General features: G+C 42.4%; 2 protein-coding genes across 3 annotated transcripts; one reads left to right on the top strand and one right to left on the bottom strand.

The window, feature by feature from the left end:
• Nucleotides 1-220: 220 nt before the first annotated feature.
• abcg2b (ATP-binding cassette, sub-family G (WHITE), member 2b) lies at nucleotides 221-16,437 on the top strand. 2 transcript variants are annotated; one of them, XM_088302908.1, is made up of 15 exons: nucleotides 221-372; nucleotides 2,810-2,869; nucleotides 4,023-4,140; nucleotides 4,209-4,364; nucleotides 8,002-8,159; nucleotides 8,869-9,020; nucleotides 9,096-9,188; nucleotides 9,615-9,769; nucleotides 10,617-10,768; nucleotides 11,407-11,496; nucleotides 11,583-11,707; nucleotides 15,386-15,540; nucleotides 15,619-15,708; nucleotides 16,005-16,057; nucleotides 16,128-16,437. In XM_088302908.1, the coding sequence occupies exons 1-15, from the start codon at nucleotides 221-223 to the stop codon at nucleotides 16,273-16,275; spliced, it is 1,857 nt and encodes a 618-aa protein (XP_088159034.1). In that variant the 3' UTR covers nucleotides 16,276-16,437. The 2 variants fall into 2 exon arrangements, with proteins under 2 accessions (XP_088159034.1, XP_088159035.1); XM_088302909.1 differs by having other exon boundaries at nucleotides 237-372; nucleotides 9,618-9,769.
• LOC148331772 (uncharacterized) lies at nucleotides 15,378-20,943 on the bottom strand. Its single transcript, XM_088302911.1, has 2 exons — nucleotides 20,487-20,943; nucleotides 15,378-20,227 (listed from the first exon to the last, which is right to left on the bottom strand). Exons 1-2 carry the CDS (start codon nucleotides 20,856-20,858, stop codon nucleotides 19,829-19,831), a joined length of 771 nt encoding a protein of 256 aa, XP_088159037.1. The 5' UTR covers nucleotides 20,859-20,943; the 3' UTR covers nucleotides 15,378-19,828.
• Nucleotides 20,944-21,715: the final 772 nt, after the last annotated feature.

Genomic DNA, 21,715 nt, shown 5'->3' with positions numbered 1-21,715 from the left:
TTATGGTTATATGTTTGTTATCAGATGAATTTGGCTGCAGTTGATGAGATTAGATGTTGAGTGCATGGAAAGTGCACATTGCTTTTTTTTTTTTTTTTATGCCCGTGAGTGAGGGAGAGTCCAAAGATTACCACTTGATGTTTTTATGGCATCTTGCACGTTTGTGCTGTGCTTCCCATGAAAAGTTCCAATGCTGCCGTTCACTTGTCACATTTTGATCATGAGCAAGGGACAGCCGGACGCGTTCGCTTTGGAGGATTACTTCCAAGAACGAGGACCCACGCTGACCTTTAGCAACTTGCATTACTGCATCCCTGAGAACAGATGGTGCAGAAAAAAACGTCCGGAAAAGTACATCCTCAAGGATGTCAGGTTGGTATGAAGCAAACATTTCCATATTGTATAAAAAAAATAAAATAAATAAATGAATAAATAAATTAAGTTTTTTCAAATGCTTTTCATGTAAAATCAATTACAAATACTGTATTTTATTGTTATTATTAATTGATGTGTTTAGGTAATAAACATAGGTGTCCAGCAACATTTCATTTTTGTTTTTCAAAAACATGAATAAATACATAATAATTTAACTCAATGTAATTCAAACATTTTCACATTTTTTTTCTTTTCTTTTTGATTGCTTTGGGTAGGATGGCACTGTGGTTGACAGGCTAGAATGTCCATATCAAAGTGCAGAGGTTGTCGGTTTCAGCTTTCCTGTGTGGAGTTGGCATTTTCTCACCGTACCTGTGTCGGTTTTCTCCGGGTACTCCGGTTTCCTCCCATATTGCAAAAACATGCATGGCAGGTAGATTGAACACTCTAAATTGTCCATAGGTGTGATTGTGAGCGTGGACGGTTGTGTGTCTTTGTGTCCGAAGAGTGTTCAGGGTGTACCCTGCCCAAGACGGCTGAGATAGACTCCAGCACACCCACGATCCTTGTTGTCAGGACCGCTTCCCAGCCGTAGCTGGAAAGCGGAGAAGGGTGGATTCTTAAGCGCTGACACAGGAGGTGGTGTTTAGCAAGGTATTTATTTAGACCGTCAAGCAGGTTACAATAATCACTAGGGAGTATTCTCTTATCAATTTCGTATACTAATAAGATTCTATGATTACAACCGCCGGGATAGACGGAACGAAATACGCTGGCGGACACAATCACACCAGGAAATAAATCACGAAATAACAAAAAGCGCTTGCAAGGCAAGGAACCGAAAAACGAATAATTGCTTACCACAAAAGGGTGAAGACAAATCCAAATACGATGATAACAAAAAGCGAGCCGAAAAGTAGCTGGAAGCGACAAACAATGAACACAAAAGTACACACGAGCAACACACGGAATCAATCGCGACAAGAACAAAATAGTGATGGGTCCAGCGACACTGAGGCGTCGATGCGCGCGCCGAGCTTCCAGGGCAAACCCCGTGTCGGTGCGCGTACCGCTTTGAGAAAGTCACGTGACCACTACCAGAATCGTGTCGACACAGCGGTCGCGCGCCATACTGTGTTCATAAGGAAGCGCATCTGTCAACAGGATGGACGCTCAAAACAAGCATCGAGTTATTGGCGCGTTACTTTGCGTTAAATATCCACAAGATGGAAGACGTCACTGTTGATGCGCACTCAGAGGTGCAGCGCTATATGTCAGCAGGACACGTTGCACGTACGGAACACTCGCTCTTATACTGGAAGTCCATGGAGGCAACGTTCCCTCACTTATTTATATTAGCCACACAGGCGTTGTGAACACCGGCCTCTTCAGTGCCTTGTGAGAGGATCTTCTCAAAGGCGGGGGAAATTTCCTCAAAAAAAGAAATAGACTGAATAACAAAACGCTGGAGAAACTAATTTTTTGGAATAAAAATCTTTGATTACAATGAGTCCATTGTCATTCACAACACTTTTACTTGGGCATTCAGACAGATGTTCACTTAATTTATCAACTGCGTCTCGAATATCAAAGATTTTTTTCATGAAATTGCGTGTATGTAAAAATAATGTGAAAGCAAATGCCTAATCAGAATCAGAAATCCCTTTGTCATTGTACTCAAGTGTGCAACCAGATTAGAGAGCTCCCCTCTCCAGTGCAATACAACAATAATTCAGTTAAATATATAAATTAGATAAATAAGAGAATAATTAGTGCGATGGAAAGTAATACGAAATAGGATATATAAAAACACATCACGTCGCTAATCAATGCAATTGGATAAAATTAGTTTGACAGATCAGTGTCAAATGTTTCCTGCAAGTCCACCAGGTGTCAGTATTCAGCAACACAGTGTCAACACAGTGTCAATACATTGTGTCACTGTGTCGAAACGAGACAGGATGCCTCATCTACCCATCACTAGAACAAAAACTATGAGCATGAGAAAAAGCAGTAATATGAGCAACGTTGGATAATAATCCTACGCGGGTCTGACCGCGTCAGTGGTTTAAATAGTCCATAATCAGTGTCTTGATCAGACGCAGCTGTGTGGCTCGTGAGCGCGTCCCGCTCGTGGCCGATTCCAGGAACGGGCGCCGTCGGACCACGCCCACTTAGCTGCATCCACAACAGACGGATCGTGACACTTGTGAGGATAAGCGGCCCAGATGATAAATGGATGGACAAAGGGAAACGGGAATATTACAAAATTACATGTTTTTTCAGAATTTTATTTTAGACACAGTGCCATTAATAGTATAATTGAAATGAAATTGTGATATGTACGAATGTTGATGCTGTGAAGCTAAAACATGACAATTCCGAAAGACAAATAATTATATTGGATGAATGGACATTTGTGTTGTTGTTGTAGCGGCATCATGAGACCCGGGATGAATGCCATCATGGGCGCCACAGGAAGCGGTAAAACATCGTAAGCTGCACAAGTTTATGCACCACTCAAGCAAGTTTAAACATTTCACCTTGCAAGTATTCCACTTTCCTTACACTTGCCTCTGGTGGCAAAAGTAGTCACACTAAGTGCTTGTGTTGGTTAGAAAAATATGCTGGTAAAAGAAAAATTCTGGTTTAACTTCTTTATTGAAGTAAAAAAAAATTGCAGACTCTGAAATACACGATCGTTACATTTGTATACAAGACTCAAAGACTGTATCCGTTTTCATAACATTACACAAATTGTTGTCCTCCCTCCAAAAATGTTTCATAATTGTCTACAGATACCACGAGATGGTGGCAAAGCACTCATTTTGTCGAAATGAATGTCCTTTACTCACTTGAATTTTGTTTCTTGGAGCCAAGATGCAATCAGATGCAGGAAGAGTACTTATTTGGTCCAACTGAAGCTCCTCTAGTCATCTTGGCATACAGCAGTTTCTCGGCTGTCAAGCTGCTGCTGCAAGTTGGTGGCAAAGCACTACTTTTGTCTAAATTGAGTTTTTTTTATTTCACGAACATTTTTCCTTGGCATCAAGTTACAACAAGATGGTGATAAAGCTACTTGCGTCTTATGAAGCTCCTAAATTCACTTTGACATAGTTTCTTGGCACTACGCTGCCAAAAAATGGTGGCAAAACACTACTTTTGTCTACATGAAACTCCTATGTTCACTTCAACATAGTTGATTAGCACCAAGATCCCATAACATGGCATACTTATACTTAACTTTACTTAAATCTAAATAGAACTGCTCAACTAATTTCAAACCATATCCTTGAAAACAAGTTGTCACGTGACGACACCAAAGAACTACTTTTGTCTAAAGGAAGCCTCTCAACTCATTTCAATATAGTTCCTTGGGAGCAAGATGCAATAAGATGGTGCCAATAAATTAGTTTTGTCTAACTTCAACTTTTAACTTCAAACTTTGACCTGATTACAACACAATGAAAGACGCGAAAAGGTTAAAAAAAAAAATCCACCTATAAGTGAACTTGAGCAAATGCCGAGCTACAAATCTGTGGGTTGTTCACTGTACTCAAGCAAAGAACAAATATTTGAAAACACTTAAGTGCACTAACAAAGTATTTGTACTTGGTTACTTCCCAACACTGTGCCATGACATGCAGGCTGCTGGATGTCATTGCTGGGAGAAAAGATCCCACCGGACTCCGGCAAGGCTGCGTCTTGGTAGATGGCAAGGTTGTGACCTCTGAACTCAGGCTCAGTTCCGCGTATGTGGTCCAGGTGTGTCACGAGTATGCCACGCACAAAATCTGGGGAGGAGATGACCCCATGCGTGCCGTGTTTTCCAGGATGACATCCTGATGGGAACGCTGACAGTGCGGGAGAACCTTCATTTTAGCGCCAACTTGCGGCTGGACCCCGGACACCATTCGTCTGCGGACAAATGTGGACGAGTCGACGCACTCCTTGATGAACTGGGCCTGAACGACTGCGCGGATACCAAGGTGGGACACACCAGGATGTGCCCGCCCGAGAGACGATTTGGTAGCAGAAAGGCAATCATATGAATACTTGCTCAGCTGTTCTAAACACGATTCTGGGGAATTTGATCAGAAGTAGTCAGAGTTCACTTTGCTAGGTAAAATAGTTTTGGGATTTTCACCATAGTTTTCATTTATTTTTGAGTTTTGTTATTTAAATGTAGTTGCTTTTAATTAGTTTTTAGAATGCATTGTGTTTAGTTTTATACGTTTTATTTTTGGGGGGGAAAATGTATCGTTTTAGTTTTGGTTTGATTAGTTTCACTGTTAGTTTTTGTTTTAATTTAATCTTGTGAGCAATATTTAAAAAAAAAAAAACATCACAGTAATTATTATGTAGTAAAAACTATTATTTTGATAACAACCATCCGTAAATCAAATACAGACACTTTGAAGAATAACACGCACAGTACGTAGATAATTCTACTTTGTGTCACACCGTTAACGTCTTATATAATGCTAGAATGGCCTCGCTGATAGCAATTACACTCAGCCTTTCCCCATTGTTACCACCCATTCAGTTCTCACTGCTGTAGCCACTGGCAGTCTCAAAAACGTGATGAATCACATGAAGCCATGTCTCCTTTGAGACTGTCAGTTGCACCATATTTGAAAAGAGTGATAGGAGCCGCATTGATTGGCGATGACTTTAGAGTCTATGTTCACAGACCCGTAGCAGCGCAGACTACCTTGTGGTAGATTTGTCGCACCTCAGCTTTCCCTGTCACATCACCAACACCCGGTCTGGACTGGCTTTATGAAGATTTACTCCACCCGTCATGCTGGATTATGCCAGTCATGAAAATATTTGTAACTTTATTTGTTTCAAATTTTATTTTAGACAGAAAACAAAAGTATTTCTGTGTTGTGTAATTTAGAATAGAATAGAATAGAAATCCCTTTATTGTCATTGTACTCAAGTGTGCAACGAGATTAGAGGGCTCCCCTCTCCAGTGCAATACAACAATAATACAGACAAATATATAAATTAGATAAATAAAGAATGGAATTCAGTACTGAATAGGGCATATAGAAACACATCACAATGCTGTTTTGCGAGGTTAGGGTGGTCTCGTGTGTGTGTGAGAGTTCAGTATGGAGATGGCTCTCGGAAAGAAACTGTTTCTCAGTCTATTGGTCCTTGATTTGATGCATCTGTAGCGCCTGCCAGAGGGCAACAGGTCGAACAGGTGTGAGTTTGGGTGGGTATTGTCATTGACGATGTTGAGAGCCCTTCTGAGGCACCGGGCGGTGTAGATGTCCGACAGTGAGGGGAGAGGGCAGCCAATAATCCTTTGCGCTGTTTTGACTGTCCTCTGGTGTCTCACTCTGTCCGCCTCAGTGCAGCCGCTGTACCAGGTGGAGACACAGTACGTCAGCAGGCTCTCGATGGACGAGTGGTAGAAGGCCAGCAGCAGCTTCCTGTCCAGGTTGAATTTCCTGAGGACTCTCAGGAAGTGCAGACGTTGGCGGACCTTCTTTACCACTGCTGTGGTGTTGTGACTCCAAGAAAGGTCATCGGAGATCTGTACTCCCAGGAACTTGAACGTGTGGACCCTCTCCACACACACGCCTTCGATGCAGAGGGGGGGCGGCAGCGTCTTGTTCCTCCTGAAGTCGACGACAATCTCCTTTGTTTTAGCAGAGTTAAGGTGCAGTCTGTTGTCCTTGCACCAAGTTGTCAGTCTCTTTACCTCCTCTCTGTAGGCTGTCTCGTCACCTTCCGAGATCAGACCGACCACTGTCGTGTCGTCAGCAAACTTGACGATGGTGTTGTTGCCGTGGGCCGGGCTGCAGTCGTAGGTGTAGAGGGCGTACAGGAGAGGGCTCAGCACGCATCCTTGGGGGGAACCGGTGCTCAGCATGAGGGTGGAGGACGTGTAGGGGCCGAGCAACACAGTCTGGGGTCTGTTGGTCAGAAAGTCCTTAATCCAGATGCGTGTGAGGGCAGGGAGGCCGAGAGTGTCCAGTTTGGCGACGAGGATGTCTGGGATGATCGTGTTGAATGCCGAGCTGTAGTCCACAAAGAGCATCCTTGCATAGCTCTGCTGTCGTTCCAGGTGGCCCAGCACAACATGCAGAGCAGTGTCGATGGCGTCCTCAGTGGATCTGTTAGCCCGGTATGCAAACTGGTAGGGGTCCAGAGTGGGAGGAAGGCAGTCCCTGATGTGCTGGAGAACCAGCCTCTCGAAGCACTTCATAATGACTGGTGTGAGAGCAACAGGACGGTAGTCATTCAGGTGGACGGCTGGTGACTTTTTGGGGACAGGAATAATGGTGGAAGTTTTCAAGCAGGAGGGGATGACTGCCTGAGCCAGGGAGCGGTTGAAGATCCTGCAGAAAACATGTGACAGTTGGTGGGCACATGCTCTGAGGACCTTGCCTGGTATTCCGTCGGGTCCAGTAGCTTTCCTGGGGTTGACCGCCAGGAGCGCGCGCCTCACATCGTGTTCCTCTACGATGAGTGGGGGGGAGTTGGAGCTTGAAGTGCGGGGGTGTGACGGTTGGGGCGAGTCAAAGCGAGCGAAGAAGCAGTTAAGCTCCTCTGCCAGCGATGCACTCGGGTCTACAGAGGTCGTGCTGCTGCCACGGAAGTTGGTGATGCTCCGTAGACCCTGCCACACCTCCCGTGGCCTGTTACTGGCAAGGTGGGCCTCCAGCCTCCCCTTGTAGGTTGCCTTGGCTAGCTTGATGCCTTTGCTCAGGTCAGCACGAGCCACCCTGTACTGGGCTTTGTCGCCTGACCTGAAGGCAGCGTCACGGGCCTTGAGGAGAGAGCGAACCCTGCTGGACATCCAGGGCTTCGCATTTGGAAAGGTCCGTATAGTCTTATGTTGGGACACAGTTTCCATGCAGAACTTGATGTAGTCCAGTACACAATGCGTGTAGACATCAAGGTCCTGATGATCAAAGAGGTCCCAGTTTGTGTCATGAAAGCAGTCCTGTAATTCACTCATGGCGTCGTCACGCCAGGTTTTCACAGTCTTTGTGGTAGGCATGAATCTGCGCCTGAGAGGGGTGTACGCAGGTGTGAGCAGCAAGAACAGGTGGTCTGACTGGCCGAGAGGGGCGAGTGGGAGGGCTCTGTATGCGTGCTTGATGTTCGAGTACACATGGTCGAGAGTGTTGTCTCCCCTCGTTGGGCACTTGACATGCTGGTGAAACTCTGGGAGTACAGTCTTTAAATTGGCCTTATTAAAGTCTCCCGCTACTACGTGAACGCCATCAGGGTGGGCCCGCTGATGTTTATTGATGACGCACGCGAGTAGCGAGAGCGCCGTGCTAATGCTAGCGTCGGGAGGGATGTAAACAGCTGTGACAATCACTACCGTTAGCTCCCTCGGGAGAAAATAAGGCCGGCATTTAACGGACATGAACTCGATGTCGGGGGAAGAGTGCTTCTCGACGATCGTGCTATCGCCGCACCAGATTAAGATTACTATATAAAAGTAAATAAGCACGTGAAACAATATGTGCTGTTTGAAACTGTAACATTACAAGAAAGTCATCATAATTTATTGTGACGTACCGTGAAAGACTTCCCGAACACACATTGTTATTTGAAATGCAGTCAAACGGTCGTGTTGGTGCTTGCGTGCAGATTGGGACGGAGTTCCTGCGTGGCGTGTCGGGCGGCGAGAGGAAGCGCTGCAGCATCGGGATGGAACTTATCACCTCGCCTGCTCTCCTCTTCCTGGACGAGCCCACCACGGGCCTGGACTCCAACACGGCCAACTGCATCATTGGTCTACTGCACAAGTACGCAAACAACACTAACGTCAAACATCAAACTCAATAATGCTGGACGGACGGACGGCTTGCTTGCTTGCATTGACAAATGTGCACACCTGCTCATAATTGGGGATTTGTCTGGGTTCAGAATCACCAAAACGTCATGTTAACTGGGAGTCCCCACACAACTGCCACCATTTAAAGCACAGGTTTCTAACTCGGTATTCAAAAGACCCGGGGGCCAGATTACGCCCGAAATATGATTTTAGGTGGCCCGCGAAAGCAAATTATGGGCGACAACTTCATGCGTCTAGCTAAAATACTCGAATTGCAAATTGTCTTTATTTTAATAAAAGCGTTCAGATATTGCAAGCATTTTTTGTTATTAAATTCCCTTTTAAAACAAAAGTAATACTATCTGATTTTTTTTTTCCTACCCTCTTACTTCAAAGCTAGTTATTCATCAATTTGTTATGTAATATGAGAGGGACGATCATACATTTATTTGGGTTCATAGACATAATGAAATTGAACTGAATTAAAACACACACCAGCACATAACAGTACTAGTCATTTCTTCCAAATTTCGTTAGTTTGCAGCCTTATTCCAAAATTACGTTTACATTTTTTCCCTGAAAATTCTCCATGACACCCCAAACCATGTTGCAAACTAATTGAAAATAATAAACTCTAAAAATCCGTAAATCAAGTTAAATAGCATCTCGTGTGCCTCCAGACTGTCCAGGCGAGGCAAGACGGTCATCTTCTCCATTCATCAGCCTCGCTTCTCCATCTTCCGACGCTTCGACCACCTGACGCTGATGCATAAAGGCGAGGTGGTGTATGCAGGGGCGGCCCACCAGACCCTCCAATACTTTACAGATCTCGGTGCGCCCCGCCTTCACACCGATCGAGCGACATTCATTTTTCCAAGTTGCTTTTAACATCAACCCTGATTTTCAGGATACCAAATCGAATCTTTCGACAATCCTGCTGACTTTTTCATGGACATCACCAACGGCGAGGCAAGGTCCTCCCAAGAGGAAGTCAATACAAGTACGCAATACATTGTTTCCCAAATTTGATTAAGCAAAGACATGTTTTATATTCGAAAAATAATCACAGCGCATTAAATAATGAAATGCTGATTCTGTTTTATACTCAAATCTACTGACTCAGAGCAAACCCTCAGCCTATTTAGATGAACCCAAATCTTTTCTTATGTTGCATGAATGTAATATGAGAGGGACGATCATACATTTATTTGGGTTCGTGTACCTTCTGCTGTCTTGTGAAAGACCATTTACTTGTAATGCTTTCATGTTACATCGCTGGTATAGATAAGATGAGCCAATATATTTTTATTAGATACGTAGTCAATCTTTGAACAAATACAGTGAAATTTGGATACTTTCCTACAGCGCAGTGTTTGAGATATGCGATCAGCGTCAACCTCTAATGACTATTACTTTTTATCTCCACCAGGTGAGTGCAAGAACATCCTGGCGGTCAAGTATTATCAGTCGCAGCAGTGCCAAGACATGCTGCGCGATCTGGACTGCATCAACCGCACTGTCCTAGACAGGGTCAAAGGTCACGAAGAGGCCGATGATTACGCCACTTCTTTCCTTTACCAGGTTAGCCTTTCACTTTAGTCAATCCCTGGATTTCACCCAAAACGGTTCATTTCTCGTCAACCTGCAATCCCCTCCCAAAAAACTGAGCAAACTGTGCTAGACATGTCGACAAAATTTGAGGTTACTCAATAAAACTGGCTTCGGGGGCTGAACATTTCTGGGAACATTGAAGGACAACATCCTTTTTGAAGCAAATGAGCCTACAGTCAGCACTTTCAACCAAAATGGCGGACTTGTCTGCTTGAGACTTTTTTGTGGGTCTAGCCATGACCGACATGCTCGTCAAATTTCATGTTACTCAGTGAAACTGGCTTCAGTGGCAACATTTTCTTTTGAATGATCCCAGGAAATAGCGACAATGAGCCTAATATGGCACTTCAAAGCAAAATGGTGGACAATTTTTCCTTGCAAGGTTTCTTGAGACTTTTTTGTGGGAGTATTCATGATAGACATGCCAACTAAGATCCAGGTTCCTCAGGGAAACTGACTTTGAGAGCTGAATTTTCAAAAACTTATATGTGCGCAAACTGAGACAGATATTTTTAGAGGCTACTTTGGGAAAGGTTTTACCAGAATGAACCGAATTTGGTGAGTATTTCGAGTATGTGAGTTGAGTATGTCTGCTCCAGCTTGGCTGCCCGTCCGATGAACCCTCTTTATTAGCATCATCACACCCATATCATTTCTTTATTGTGGATGTGTGCGTTTGTGTGCGTGTGTGCGGGTGTGTGCGTGCGTGTGTGTGTGCGTGTGCGTGCGTGGGGGTGTGCGTGCGCGTGCGTGGGGGTGTGCGTGTGTGTTTGTGTATTTGCGTGTGTGTGTGTCTGTTTGCATGTGCGTATGACAGATGCGCGTGGTGTGTGGCCGGACTGTGCTGAACACGCTGAGGAACCCGCAAACGTCATACGCCCAGCTGGCTCTCAACATTTTCTTTGCTGTCCTGGTGGGCCTCATTTATTTCCAAATGCCCTTAACCCTGCCTGAAGCTTTACAGAACAGGTATGCTTCAATAAACATGATTATGGCTGGGTATTTTTAAGTTTTTTGGGGGGGAGAGATAATGGGGATTAGAAGAATGTTCATTTTTTACAGAAAAGGCCAGACTTTACAACTTGACGGTACATTTTGGAGAAACTCTAGTTGTATTGGAGCTTTCGAAACATCAGCCATCCATTATCTGTAGCGCTTCTCCTCACAAGGGAGCCGCCAGCTGTCTACGGGCAATCGGCGGCGTACCCCCTTAACTGGTTGCCAGCTAATCGCAGGCCACACATAGACGAACAACCATCTGCGCTCACACTCACACCTACGGGCAATTTAGAGTGTTCAATTGACCTGCCATGCATGTTTTTGGAATGTGGGAAGAAACCAGAGTACCCGGAGGAAACGCACGCAGGCACGGGGAGAACATGCAAACTCCACACAAGGCCAGAGCCAGAATCAAACCGGCAACCTCTGCACTGCGAGGCCATTGTGCCGCCCTCTAAACATCACAGCAAATAATTATTGCTTAGGAGCAGAGTGTCTGAGTCACCATGTTGTCATAATCAGAATTATGAGCGCACCATTTTTTTATTGTACCGAAAAACTCCCTTGATAAGCTGATAAGATGGCGTGAACTCATCTTTTTTGGGCAGAAGCGGCGCGTTCTTCTTCCTCATCATCAACATGGTGTTTGGTAATCTCTCCGCCGTGGAGCTCTTCATCAATGAGAGGGCCATCTTTATGTAAGACAAGTTTGAACACATCTTCCATATTGGTGAATTAAAAAAAATAAAAAAGATTTTTGCTTTTTTTTGTTTTTTTTGTGCAGTCACGAAAACTCCAGTGGCTACTACCGCACGTCCGTCTACTTCCTGTCCAAGATCTTCGCCGACCTCATCCCCAACCGCATCATTCCCATCTTTGTCTTCTCCGCCATCGCCTACTACATGATGGGTAATGCAACGCATGCACGTGCGAGAGACCCTATAAGAACATCTGAACTTTATTTGGGGTTAATCAAAGTCACTTTAAAGTAGGGCTGAACAATTGATTGTTTTGGGACCGATATCGCTGTCTCAGACAACGTAATTTCATCAAAGCTGTGGTTTGTTCCCCACATTCACGAAGCAGGTCACATGAGCCAGCGGCGTACTGGTTTAAAAAAAAAAAGCGTTGCGCTGTCGTCCGTAGTCCCGGAAGTAATAAGTTTTGCCGCTGCTTGAATGCTAGGCCCCAGGCTATCTTGTAAAGTTCAATTGTACAATATGCAAGTCCATGCACAGCTGACACTGACTGTGTGACGGGGATCCTCTCCGCCGTGGTGAATAATAGATCACCCCACTTACAAGTAGCGTTTTAAACAATGAGGCGAACTGAAATCCAGCTTTCGAGAAAGTCGAGAAAGACCCAAAATAAGTGCTTAGGTGTAGAGTCAACTTTTAACAAAAGTCTGGTAAAAATCACGTTAGGGCGGAGAACCATCAGCTATGAACAGAAATGTAGTATTACAATCAATACGTATCAAGATATTAAAAAAAAGCAATTTAGCAGACGCTCTAAGATGGAACATCTAAATGGCTGACGTCATCATTAAGAGGTACAATGTCGAACGTATATTAAATATGTATTTATTTCATCAATAATATTTGCACCGCAGAATACTGAGTTTTGAGATCTACACAATAATAGGTCTCAAATTTTAATCAATTAATCAATTTAGCTTTGCTAAGGGACAATGATCTCAAAATTATATTTCTCATCATTTACATTACATGGACATTATAACGGAATGTAATAAAAATTGGGTTTAAAAAATGCATTTTCATCCACACAAATACAAAATTATACTTGACAGAAAGTATTTCTTAAATACGTGAGAAAAAAACTATTTGTTGTCTGCATTATTACAGTAAGAGCTTTTATTGTTTTTAATGCTATAAAGGCATTTTCTGTCATGTTTGTAAATGTCACTGTACATTTAAAAGAAAATCGCAAATTAAATCAAAATCTCAATATATGTCAGAAAAATCGCAATACAATTATTTTCCTAAAATCGTTCAGCCCTGCTTTAAAGGGGAAATAAACCCTAATTTTGTTGTTGACGTTTTTGTTGCACAATGTGCGAACAGTAGCTTAAAGCTTGTGGAACAAGAATTATTGTCGATCTCAGGGAGCCGCCATGTGGACAATATCGTCCGCTGTTGTCAAATTGAAATTTGAGTCACAATTATGCTGTAGCGCACTGCTTCCGCAGTATGCGGAAAGTCACGTGACCAAGCCCGGATCAACAGGTTTACCCACTTCCTTTTTGCTGCGTTATCTAGTCTAACGACAGGTTGATGGCATGATGGTTTGAATAAAATTTGAGCAAGTTTGGGTTTTATGATGATTAAGTAAAAAATTTTAAAAAAATCAAATAAAAACCCATCCGTCCATTCAACTTCACATTCAGCATTTAGCTCCATACAGGTTAAGTGTAATGAATGAAACTCAAAATTCTAATCACAAACATAAATATACTGAAAGACCAATACAATTCTTGACCTTGTCGCCACTTTCAACTAGGCCAAGTATTTCTAAACATAGTAGTCTGTGAATCTTCCTTTTACTTACACAAAACCTGAGTGATGTGCACTATCAATACTTTTTACGCATGTCTTCAGTATAAAACTTTGGCCCGACAGGAAGTGAGAAAATTAAAGGTCCAAAATGACAGCAAATTTAGCAAACAATTGCCCTTTACATCTTCCTTTTAACTTGCGTTGCAAACAGGAGTGCGATAGTTTCAGCATAGGTCCCAAAACCCAAAAAGGTAGGCCAGTGTAAGGCTGCGGGGGTGTGCCCGCAACTCTAAGGCAAATGATTGATATCTCGTCGGTCACACCGTCTCCTCATATTGGTTGTTTTTCTTGGGCATGATGTTTTTTTAAAAATCCCATTATAGGCACAAAATGGTGCGAAAAAGGAATTTTAAAAAAGTTCTCATCTTCCACTATTCAGGTCATACTGACACTTTTAAGAAATACGACAAAAAAGTGTTTGGTTGTTAATTTCTCCTCCAGTGGTGGAAAACGTAAAATGATTTCACTTGCTTTCATTTTTGTACATAAGAAACACTTGGAATTTGAACTGATGTGTGAAGACTTTCTTTCTCCAATGTGCATATATAGACTTAAATTCTTTATGCTGCTATTTCCTCTTTCTTTGGGATATGTTGACATTTTTAAATATTAGGTTTTTGGTTCATCATTTATAATTCTCATTAATTCTCCACAATTCAACCAATTAATCAGCAGATCGATTAAAACAGCTAATTTTAGCTGTTTTAAAATGTATAAAAATTGGCAGACAATTCCTCCGCTTTTTGCAGATTTTTTTTCTTAAACATTACAACATAAAACAAGACAGTGACATTCAAACATTAAACCCACCTCCAAAAACGAGGTTGATTTTTTTTCTCTCTGTTGTGGAACGAAATTACAAAGTGATACTAAAGGTCAAAATAAAAATCAAATGCTCTGTCTGTAATTCATATAATCATAAGCGTTAATGGACCAAAAAAATAATTTTTTTCATTTATCAATCTAAATTAATCGCCCAATTAATCAGTTATTGAAATGTTCCTCTGCCTAATATCGGAATCTCCAATGTCTTAAAAATAATCCCAATCAGTTGGCCCTAGTATTTATACTGAGAGAAAATAAGAAGAGTCCACATTGTTTTAGTATTCATTAATTATTGTGTATAAATAAGGATAGTTTTATTTATGCCCAGATCGGCCAGCAGTCCAGGATGTAGTCTGCCATTTGCCCAAAATAAACTCAAATGACCAAGAGAGAGAGATTTCGCCGCTCCTTCCTGCCAACTGCTGTCAGACTTTTTAACAAGAACATTGGGTCAGGCCTACAAACGGGAGGGCATTAGTGCAATTGTGCAGTCCTAGGATGCAATATTAACTACTACTGTACTTTCAGCCAAGGGTGTACTTAAATATTGACCAATGATGTATTTTGTTTACCATTACAGTATTCTTATTACAATACTTCTATCACTGTAGTATTTCTACCACTGCAGGATGTTCACTATTACAGTACTTTTATCATTGCAGTATTTCCCATCATTGCGGTACTTTTTACCATTACAGTACTTTTATCATTGCAGTATTTTCTAATTTTCTATCATGCAGTACTTTTCTATCATTTCAGTACTCTTACCATTACAGTACTTTTATCATTGCAATATTTTTATGATTGCAGTATTTTCAATCATTCAGTAGTTTTTATCATTACAGCGTTTCCCCCTCCGTATACTGGACAAACATTAGGAGTGTTTCCTTACACTTAGATACGTTTATACTGTGTATATTTGCATGCTTTTTCTGAATGTCTGCTGCTAATGTTATACATTAACGGCTACATTACGCCGCCGACTCTGTGTGATCTATATCTTTGCTGCTGTAACACCTCAAATTTCCCCATTGTGGGACTAATAAAGGACATCTTATCTTATCTTATCTTATCTTATAAGCGCCATAGAAAATGGATGGACAGATTTACAAATTTATTTAAATTTGTATTTTATACAAATACTTTTTTACTTGTACTTTTTTTTTAATGTATTCATTGTGTGCAGGACTGAAGTCAGCGTTGTCGTCCTTCCTGTGCTTCGCGCTGACTATGTCACTGGTCAGCCTGGCGGGGGTCAGCTTGGCCTTTCTAGTGTCAGCCAGTGTGTCGTCCTTCGCCATGGCCAACATCCTCATCGCGCTTCCCTTTGTTTTCATGATGGTTCGTCTGAGAGCACTCTTGCTCCTTGGCGGTATCTTTCATTTTTGCTTTCATGGGGTTTATCCTCTTTTTTTGCAGGTATTTGGCGGCTACCTGGTCAACCTCAATGCCATGCTGAGTTGGCTTTCTTGGCTCAAATGGGTCAGCATCTTCAGATATGGACTGAACGTAAGGGCCTAACTCACACTAGGGTTTTAGGAAAGACTCAAAATAATCCAATTCTAAAAAAAAACAGTCATGGATGGTCATATGCACATAATATTTTCATGTGATATAATGAATCCCTATGAGGAAATGTTGCAAACTATGCCATGTAAAAATCTGCAATGCAGACAGACCATACGAAAACCTTTTCCTTATGCCATCAAAATCCAATTTGTTCCATTTCATGCATAACATAGGTCAAAATGAGACCGCAAAAAGGCTGAAAGTTGACTATAATGTTTTCTTTTCCTCTCCATCAGGCTGCATTCATCAACGAGATGGCGGGACAGTTATTCTACACCAACACCACCATGTGAGGAAAACAACTAGAAATCATCAGAACAGCAGAAACCAAACTCATGACTCCTTTGTGTCATCTGCAGCATCCCTGGCGAGCTGTTTCTCCGAAGTCAGGACATTGACTATTCCACATGGGGCTTCTGGCAGAACCAGGTGGCCCTTCTGGGTATCATCGTGGTCTGCATGGTTCTAGCCTACGTCCAGTTGCGCAGAATAAACCGATGGAAGTGAACCATGGTCTTGAATTCGCGCCCATGTGAAATTTGATGGATTTCAGGGTTCCTAAAACGTACTCTGTAGCGCCACGTGGCAAATTAGAAAAAAAAAATTGTTGCAGACACTCGTTTCACCGGCAGACATTAAATTCACTGGACATCAAAACAATCATCACTCAACACAGAACATATAAAAAAGTATCAAGGAATCATGCCTCAAACTGAATAGGAAGTCGTTCATTTTGGCTCGAAGCAGCCATTTTGGGTACAAATTGCATTAAAAAGGGGACTTAAGTGAAAAATAATTAGCCCCGTGACACCAATTCCAAGCTTCACAAAATTGGGTGGACATGTTTATCGTAACACAAAAAGTCTCAACGAGCCATACCTGCAATTGAACGGCAAGTCAGATATTTTGGTTTGAAGAAGCCATTTTGGGGGCGAAGTCAATGAAAAAGGGGATTTGAAAGTTGGGGAAAAAAAGTAACCCAGTTTCACTCATCAACATGAAATTGAGTGACATGTTTATCGTAACAAGATTTAATCAGACTATCACAAACACCCAAGTCCAAAATTGAACAACAAGTTGGCCATTTTGGTCTTGATGGAGCCCTTTTTGGTGCAGATGCCATAAAACGGAGGACTTTTCGAGTTAGAAAAAAGTTGGCCCCCCGCAAAACCAGTTTCCCCGAGCTCCATGAAATTCAGCGATGACTTCTTTCATTACAGGACACGCGAAAAAGTCTCAGTGAGCCCTGAGTGAATTTGGACAGGAAGTTGTCCATTTTGTTTGGAAGGCGACAATTTTGGTGCCAATGCCATTAGAAAGGGAACCCAAGTCAAAAATTATTTGCTTCATCGACACCAATTCCACCAATGGACACAAAACTGGGTGGAGATGTTGATTCAAAGGACACATGAAAAAGTCTCAAAGAACCATGCCCACAATTGAAGCGGAAGTTCGATATTTCAGTTTGAAGAAACCATTTTGGGTGTGAATGCCATTAAAACTTAAGTTAAAAATAATTTAGTTGCTGACACCAGTTTTACTAATCAAACCAAAAAAGGGTGGACATTTCCATCTTAACGGGACGCACCTAAGTCTTAAGACCCCGGTCTGAAAAGTCAACCACTTTGGTTTGAAGAAACCCCTTTGAGGTCCTATTCAATGAAACGGGACTTGAAAGTTGGGGAAAAAAATTCTCCAACAACACCAGTTTCACATAAACATGTAATTGGGTGAATTGTAACAGGAAGTTGACCATTTTGGGCAAATTTTGACAAACTGCCAGGGAATTTGTCCAATCGGAAGCAAGTATACTGGACAGATTGACATCGCTAGAATGCATAATTTGATGATGCCATCTAATGTGGGATGAGCATGGTGCCCCGTTCATTCTTACTTAACCGGTCTCAAGACAATATTAGGCACCTTCCAATAAAATCCCATGCAGTAGCCAGTCTGTGGAAATGTTTAGCGGATGAAACGATTCCTCGAAGTTGTTGAATGAATGAGCTCATGTAACCCCCTTAACGCACGTGTTTTTAACATTTGACTGCAAGGTGGATAATCCACCACTTCAAGCACACACGTTCCGGACACGAGGCAGGTGTCTGTGTAGTGATCCACCGTCTAAGACCTTACAAAGCTTCTTATCATGACAGAAGCCACATCAGCTATGGGCCACAAGACATTTTGAGTAGTTCAGACCACCAGGCCAGACAAAAACAAGGGGAACCGTTTCAAGTTTACAGTGATATTACGTTGTTGCAAGTAGCTTGTAAAAGACATTAATTGATCTGTCATGAATAATCGATTGATTTTTTTTTTCAATTTATTATTAGCATTTTATCCTATTGTGATGTTTTATCGACTTGTTTAAAAAAAAAAAGAAAATTGCAACACACTGAAAAGGTTGACAGGTTAAAAAAATATATAAATAAATAAATCAGCTGCCAAGATGTGGAAAATGTTGAATATCTGTTGTGCCATTAAAAGCATCCAAATATTTTTTGTACCCAAAACACACAAAAATATATCAGATGAGATTAAATCTCCTTGTGCTTGAAGTTCTAATAAAACTAAGACACTAGTTTGTATTGTTCAGTGGTCTACAAACCTAAATGATTTATTCATTTTATTTTATTTTTTTAAGATGAAACAATCAACTGACTTAACATCCATAGAGTTGACGCAGCACATCACTGGCATTGGGGCTGAAACCTCATAAGTCACATTTTGGTAAATTTAATATTTTTCAAAAATCTATACTATTGGTCAGTCCTCGTGCATGGCCGTTAGTTTGACACATTTTGACCAGCTAAAATGATGGAAATGGCTTCCTCTCTTTCATGATACAAAGCCAATTAACAAACTTTTTGGGGTCTTCTAAAATAAAATTACCATTTCAGACATACAAGGTTTTGGCCAGATGCTGGCGATATGTATTTTACCTACAACCAGGATTGCGTTGTTAAATATTGGAAAAACTTTTTGAGATGATAGCATTTCTGTCTCAATGCCAAAAACTTTAATCCATGTTAGGTGTGCAAGTATTTGACGGCAAAACCCAGGATGGTGTCAGCTCATTACATTTACTATTATTATAACATAATGTGACTTGACAAATTTAAAATTTTTACATATTTGCTGACAAAACGTTTTTGGGTCAGTGACTTCACCAACTTGTGGTCTGGCTTGCGCGCAAAGTTGTTGCTATGTTTTCACTTTTTTGGGGGGACTTTGGATTTCAACATAGGGTTCCAGGCCAAAGTTAATGTTTAAAAGTTGGGAAACAAGTCTGGTTTAAGGTTAAGTAAAGTTTTAAAGTGAGGATCCAATCATATCATAGCTCCAGCTATGGTGAGGGTTTCAAAGAAGGGCTTCAAGTCTTTTTTTTTTTTTTAAAGGGGGCGGGGGAGGTTGCTTAGCTGTTCGGTTCTCAAATCAATAGTTTCAAATCAAGGTTAGCATTTCAAGCCAGTTTCTAATTAGGCTTTCACACCTGGGTTAGGATATTAAATTAGGGTTTGGAGCCAAGAATAAGGTTTTAATTCATTTTACAAGACAGCATTCAGGTTTCAGATTAAGGTCAAAGTTTCAAAGTAGGATTCTAATTTACAAGTCTATGCTCATGTTTAAATTGAGTTTACGCCTAGGTTAGGGTTTAAAGTAGGTCTTAAAGTCTTGGTCGGATTGCAAGCCAGAGTTGGGCTTTAAATTGAGGGATTCAAACAGGTAGTTTGAACGAAAGGTTTTGTTTTTTTCAGGTTTTATATTACAGTTCCAAGCGAGGGATAGTGTTTCAAATTCAGACTTCAAACCTCAGTTAACATTTCAAATTACAGTGCCGGGCCTGCATTATAGTTCGTTTTTCAAGTTAGAGTTTCAATCCTGGTTTAATGGTTTCAAAGTCGGGATTGAAGTCTGTGTTAGCTAGGCGAAGGTTTTTAGTTTATTTTTATAGCAGCTGGAACGCGCCCTCAGTCACCTCATTCAACAGCAAGCATCCTCTGAGTTAACTTGCTGCTGAGGCTTGAAGTCAAAGGTCGGGTTCCAAAAGTAGGGTTCAGAAGCTCTTGACACTGGTGCTCTTTCTGTGTCCCACGCTAACGGGCGCATTCTCCAGCCCCCGCAGCCACTCTGTGCATTTGAGTACCACGCGTTGGTCCACCCGGCCACCCCGTTCCTCGTCGTCCTCATACTCCACGTCGTCGTAGCGGTGACGCTCGTTCAGCAGGGACACCTTCACCATGGAGCTCACGTCGCAGCGAGTCCGGACCAAGGCTGCCGTCCGGCCGTGGGGCCGCGGGGACGGAGCCGGGTGAGGGCTCCTCCTGGATCGTCTGGAGTCTGGGATGCTCGCAGAAAGGTTGTTGTTGCGCCTCTGGAGCAGCAGGACCGCCTCAGGAGTTAGGGTCAGCGTGAATCGTGTTTCCTCTGGGCGGGATTTGACCCGGGGTCTCACCTGGTGGATAGATATAAGAATTGCCTTAAGTACGGTTTCAACGGGGTTGTTAAGGTTTTAGATCAGCATTAATGTTACAAACTTAATTTTCCTGCCTAGAAATGGGGTTTACTCTAGGGTTGGAAGGTTTCTAAGTAGGGTTTCAACCAGGGTCTAAGGTTTCAAATCAGGTTAGAATTTCAAATTAAGGTTCTAAGCCAGAATTGGGGTTCTACAAAGAATTTTAAGTCTGTGTTAGACTTTCAAAGAAGTTTCTGACCTGGCGGGTCTTGGAAAAAGGCTCCCCAGACTTTGAGGTGGGAAGGCTCTGTGGCGCCCCCCCACATGATGAAGGGGGCTTCTTCCTGGAGTCTGAAAGCCCTCCGGCTGCCATGGGCAGGTGGCTCTTCTTGCCCAGCTGCTTGAGGTTGGACGCTAGGCGTTCCTTCACTGTGGTGCCTTCTTTCGGGGGCGCCGTCTTTCCCACCTTGCCGCCCGGTCCAGCCACCACCGCCATCGCCGACACAGGCGGGATGAAGGGCATCTTGGACACGCACAGAAATAAGTAGGCCAGGAGCTCGGTCTTGCGCTGGAACCTTAGGAAGGGTGTGGAGAAGAAGGAGGCCAGGTACCTGCGAGCATCCCGGGCCATGCGACAGGGCTGCTTCTGACGCAGCCTGGCAGAGCACACTAGTGCGTGCTCGCCCCGCGTGGGGTGACCTTATAGCCCAACGAGCTAATGACACCCAGGCTCAGATGGCCGTAAATAGACTTAAACTTGTAATCCACCGCAGCCAGCGTGGGCCACTGAGGGACGCACGTTTGCAAAGCCAAAAGGGAAGGTGGACACAACGAGGCTTAAAGTTCAGACACCTGATGTTGTGGATCGGTTCTTTTAAAAGGTTGTACGGTTGGAATGTGGTTTCAGGCCTGGGTTAGGATTTCAAACAAAGGTGAGGATTTCTACCAAGCTGGTTTACAAACAATGGTTTAAATGTAATGGTTCAAGCAGGGTTAGGGTTTTAAATTAGTTTATCAAACCAAGGATAGGGTTTTAACCCATGCAGGGTTAACGTTTCTAAGTAGGGTTTCAAGCCTGGATTAACATTTAAACAAGGATAAGGGTTTCAAATTCAGCTTTCAAGTGAAGGATAGGGTTTCAACCAGTGTTTTGGGTTCCAATTTGTGATTTTAAAACAGGGTTAAGGTTCCAAAATGGTTTCAAGCCAATTATAAGGTTTCAAAATAGTTTAAAATTAGTTCAAAGATAATGTTTCGGCCAAGTGTTAGGGTTCCAAATTGGGATTTTAAAATGGGGTTTGGGTTCCAAAGTAGTGTTTCAAGCAAATGTTTAGTGTGTCAAACATTTAAAGCAAAGTGTAGGGTTTAAACAAAGGGTTAGGGTTCAAAAATAGTATTTCAAGCCAATTATATAATTTCAGTAGCTCAAACCATAGATCGGGTTTTTACTGAGTGTTGGGGTCCCAAAGTGGGGGTTTAAGAGGGTTT

This window comes from Idiotropiscis lumnitzeri, chromosome 8 (assembly GCF_059441095.1).
Source record: "Idiotropiscis lumnitzeri isolate Australia: NSW breed Sydney's pygmy pipehorse chromosome 8, RoL_Ilum_1.0, whole genome shotgun sequence".
Lineage (NCBI taxonomy): Eukaryota > Metazoa > Chordata > Actinopteri > Syngnathiformes > Syngnathidae > Idiotropiscis > Idiotropiscis lumnitzeri.
This window is presented reverse-complemented; position numbering and strand designations above follow the sequence as displayed.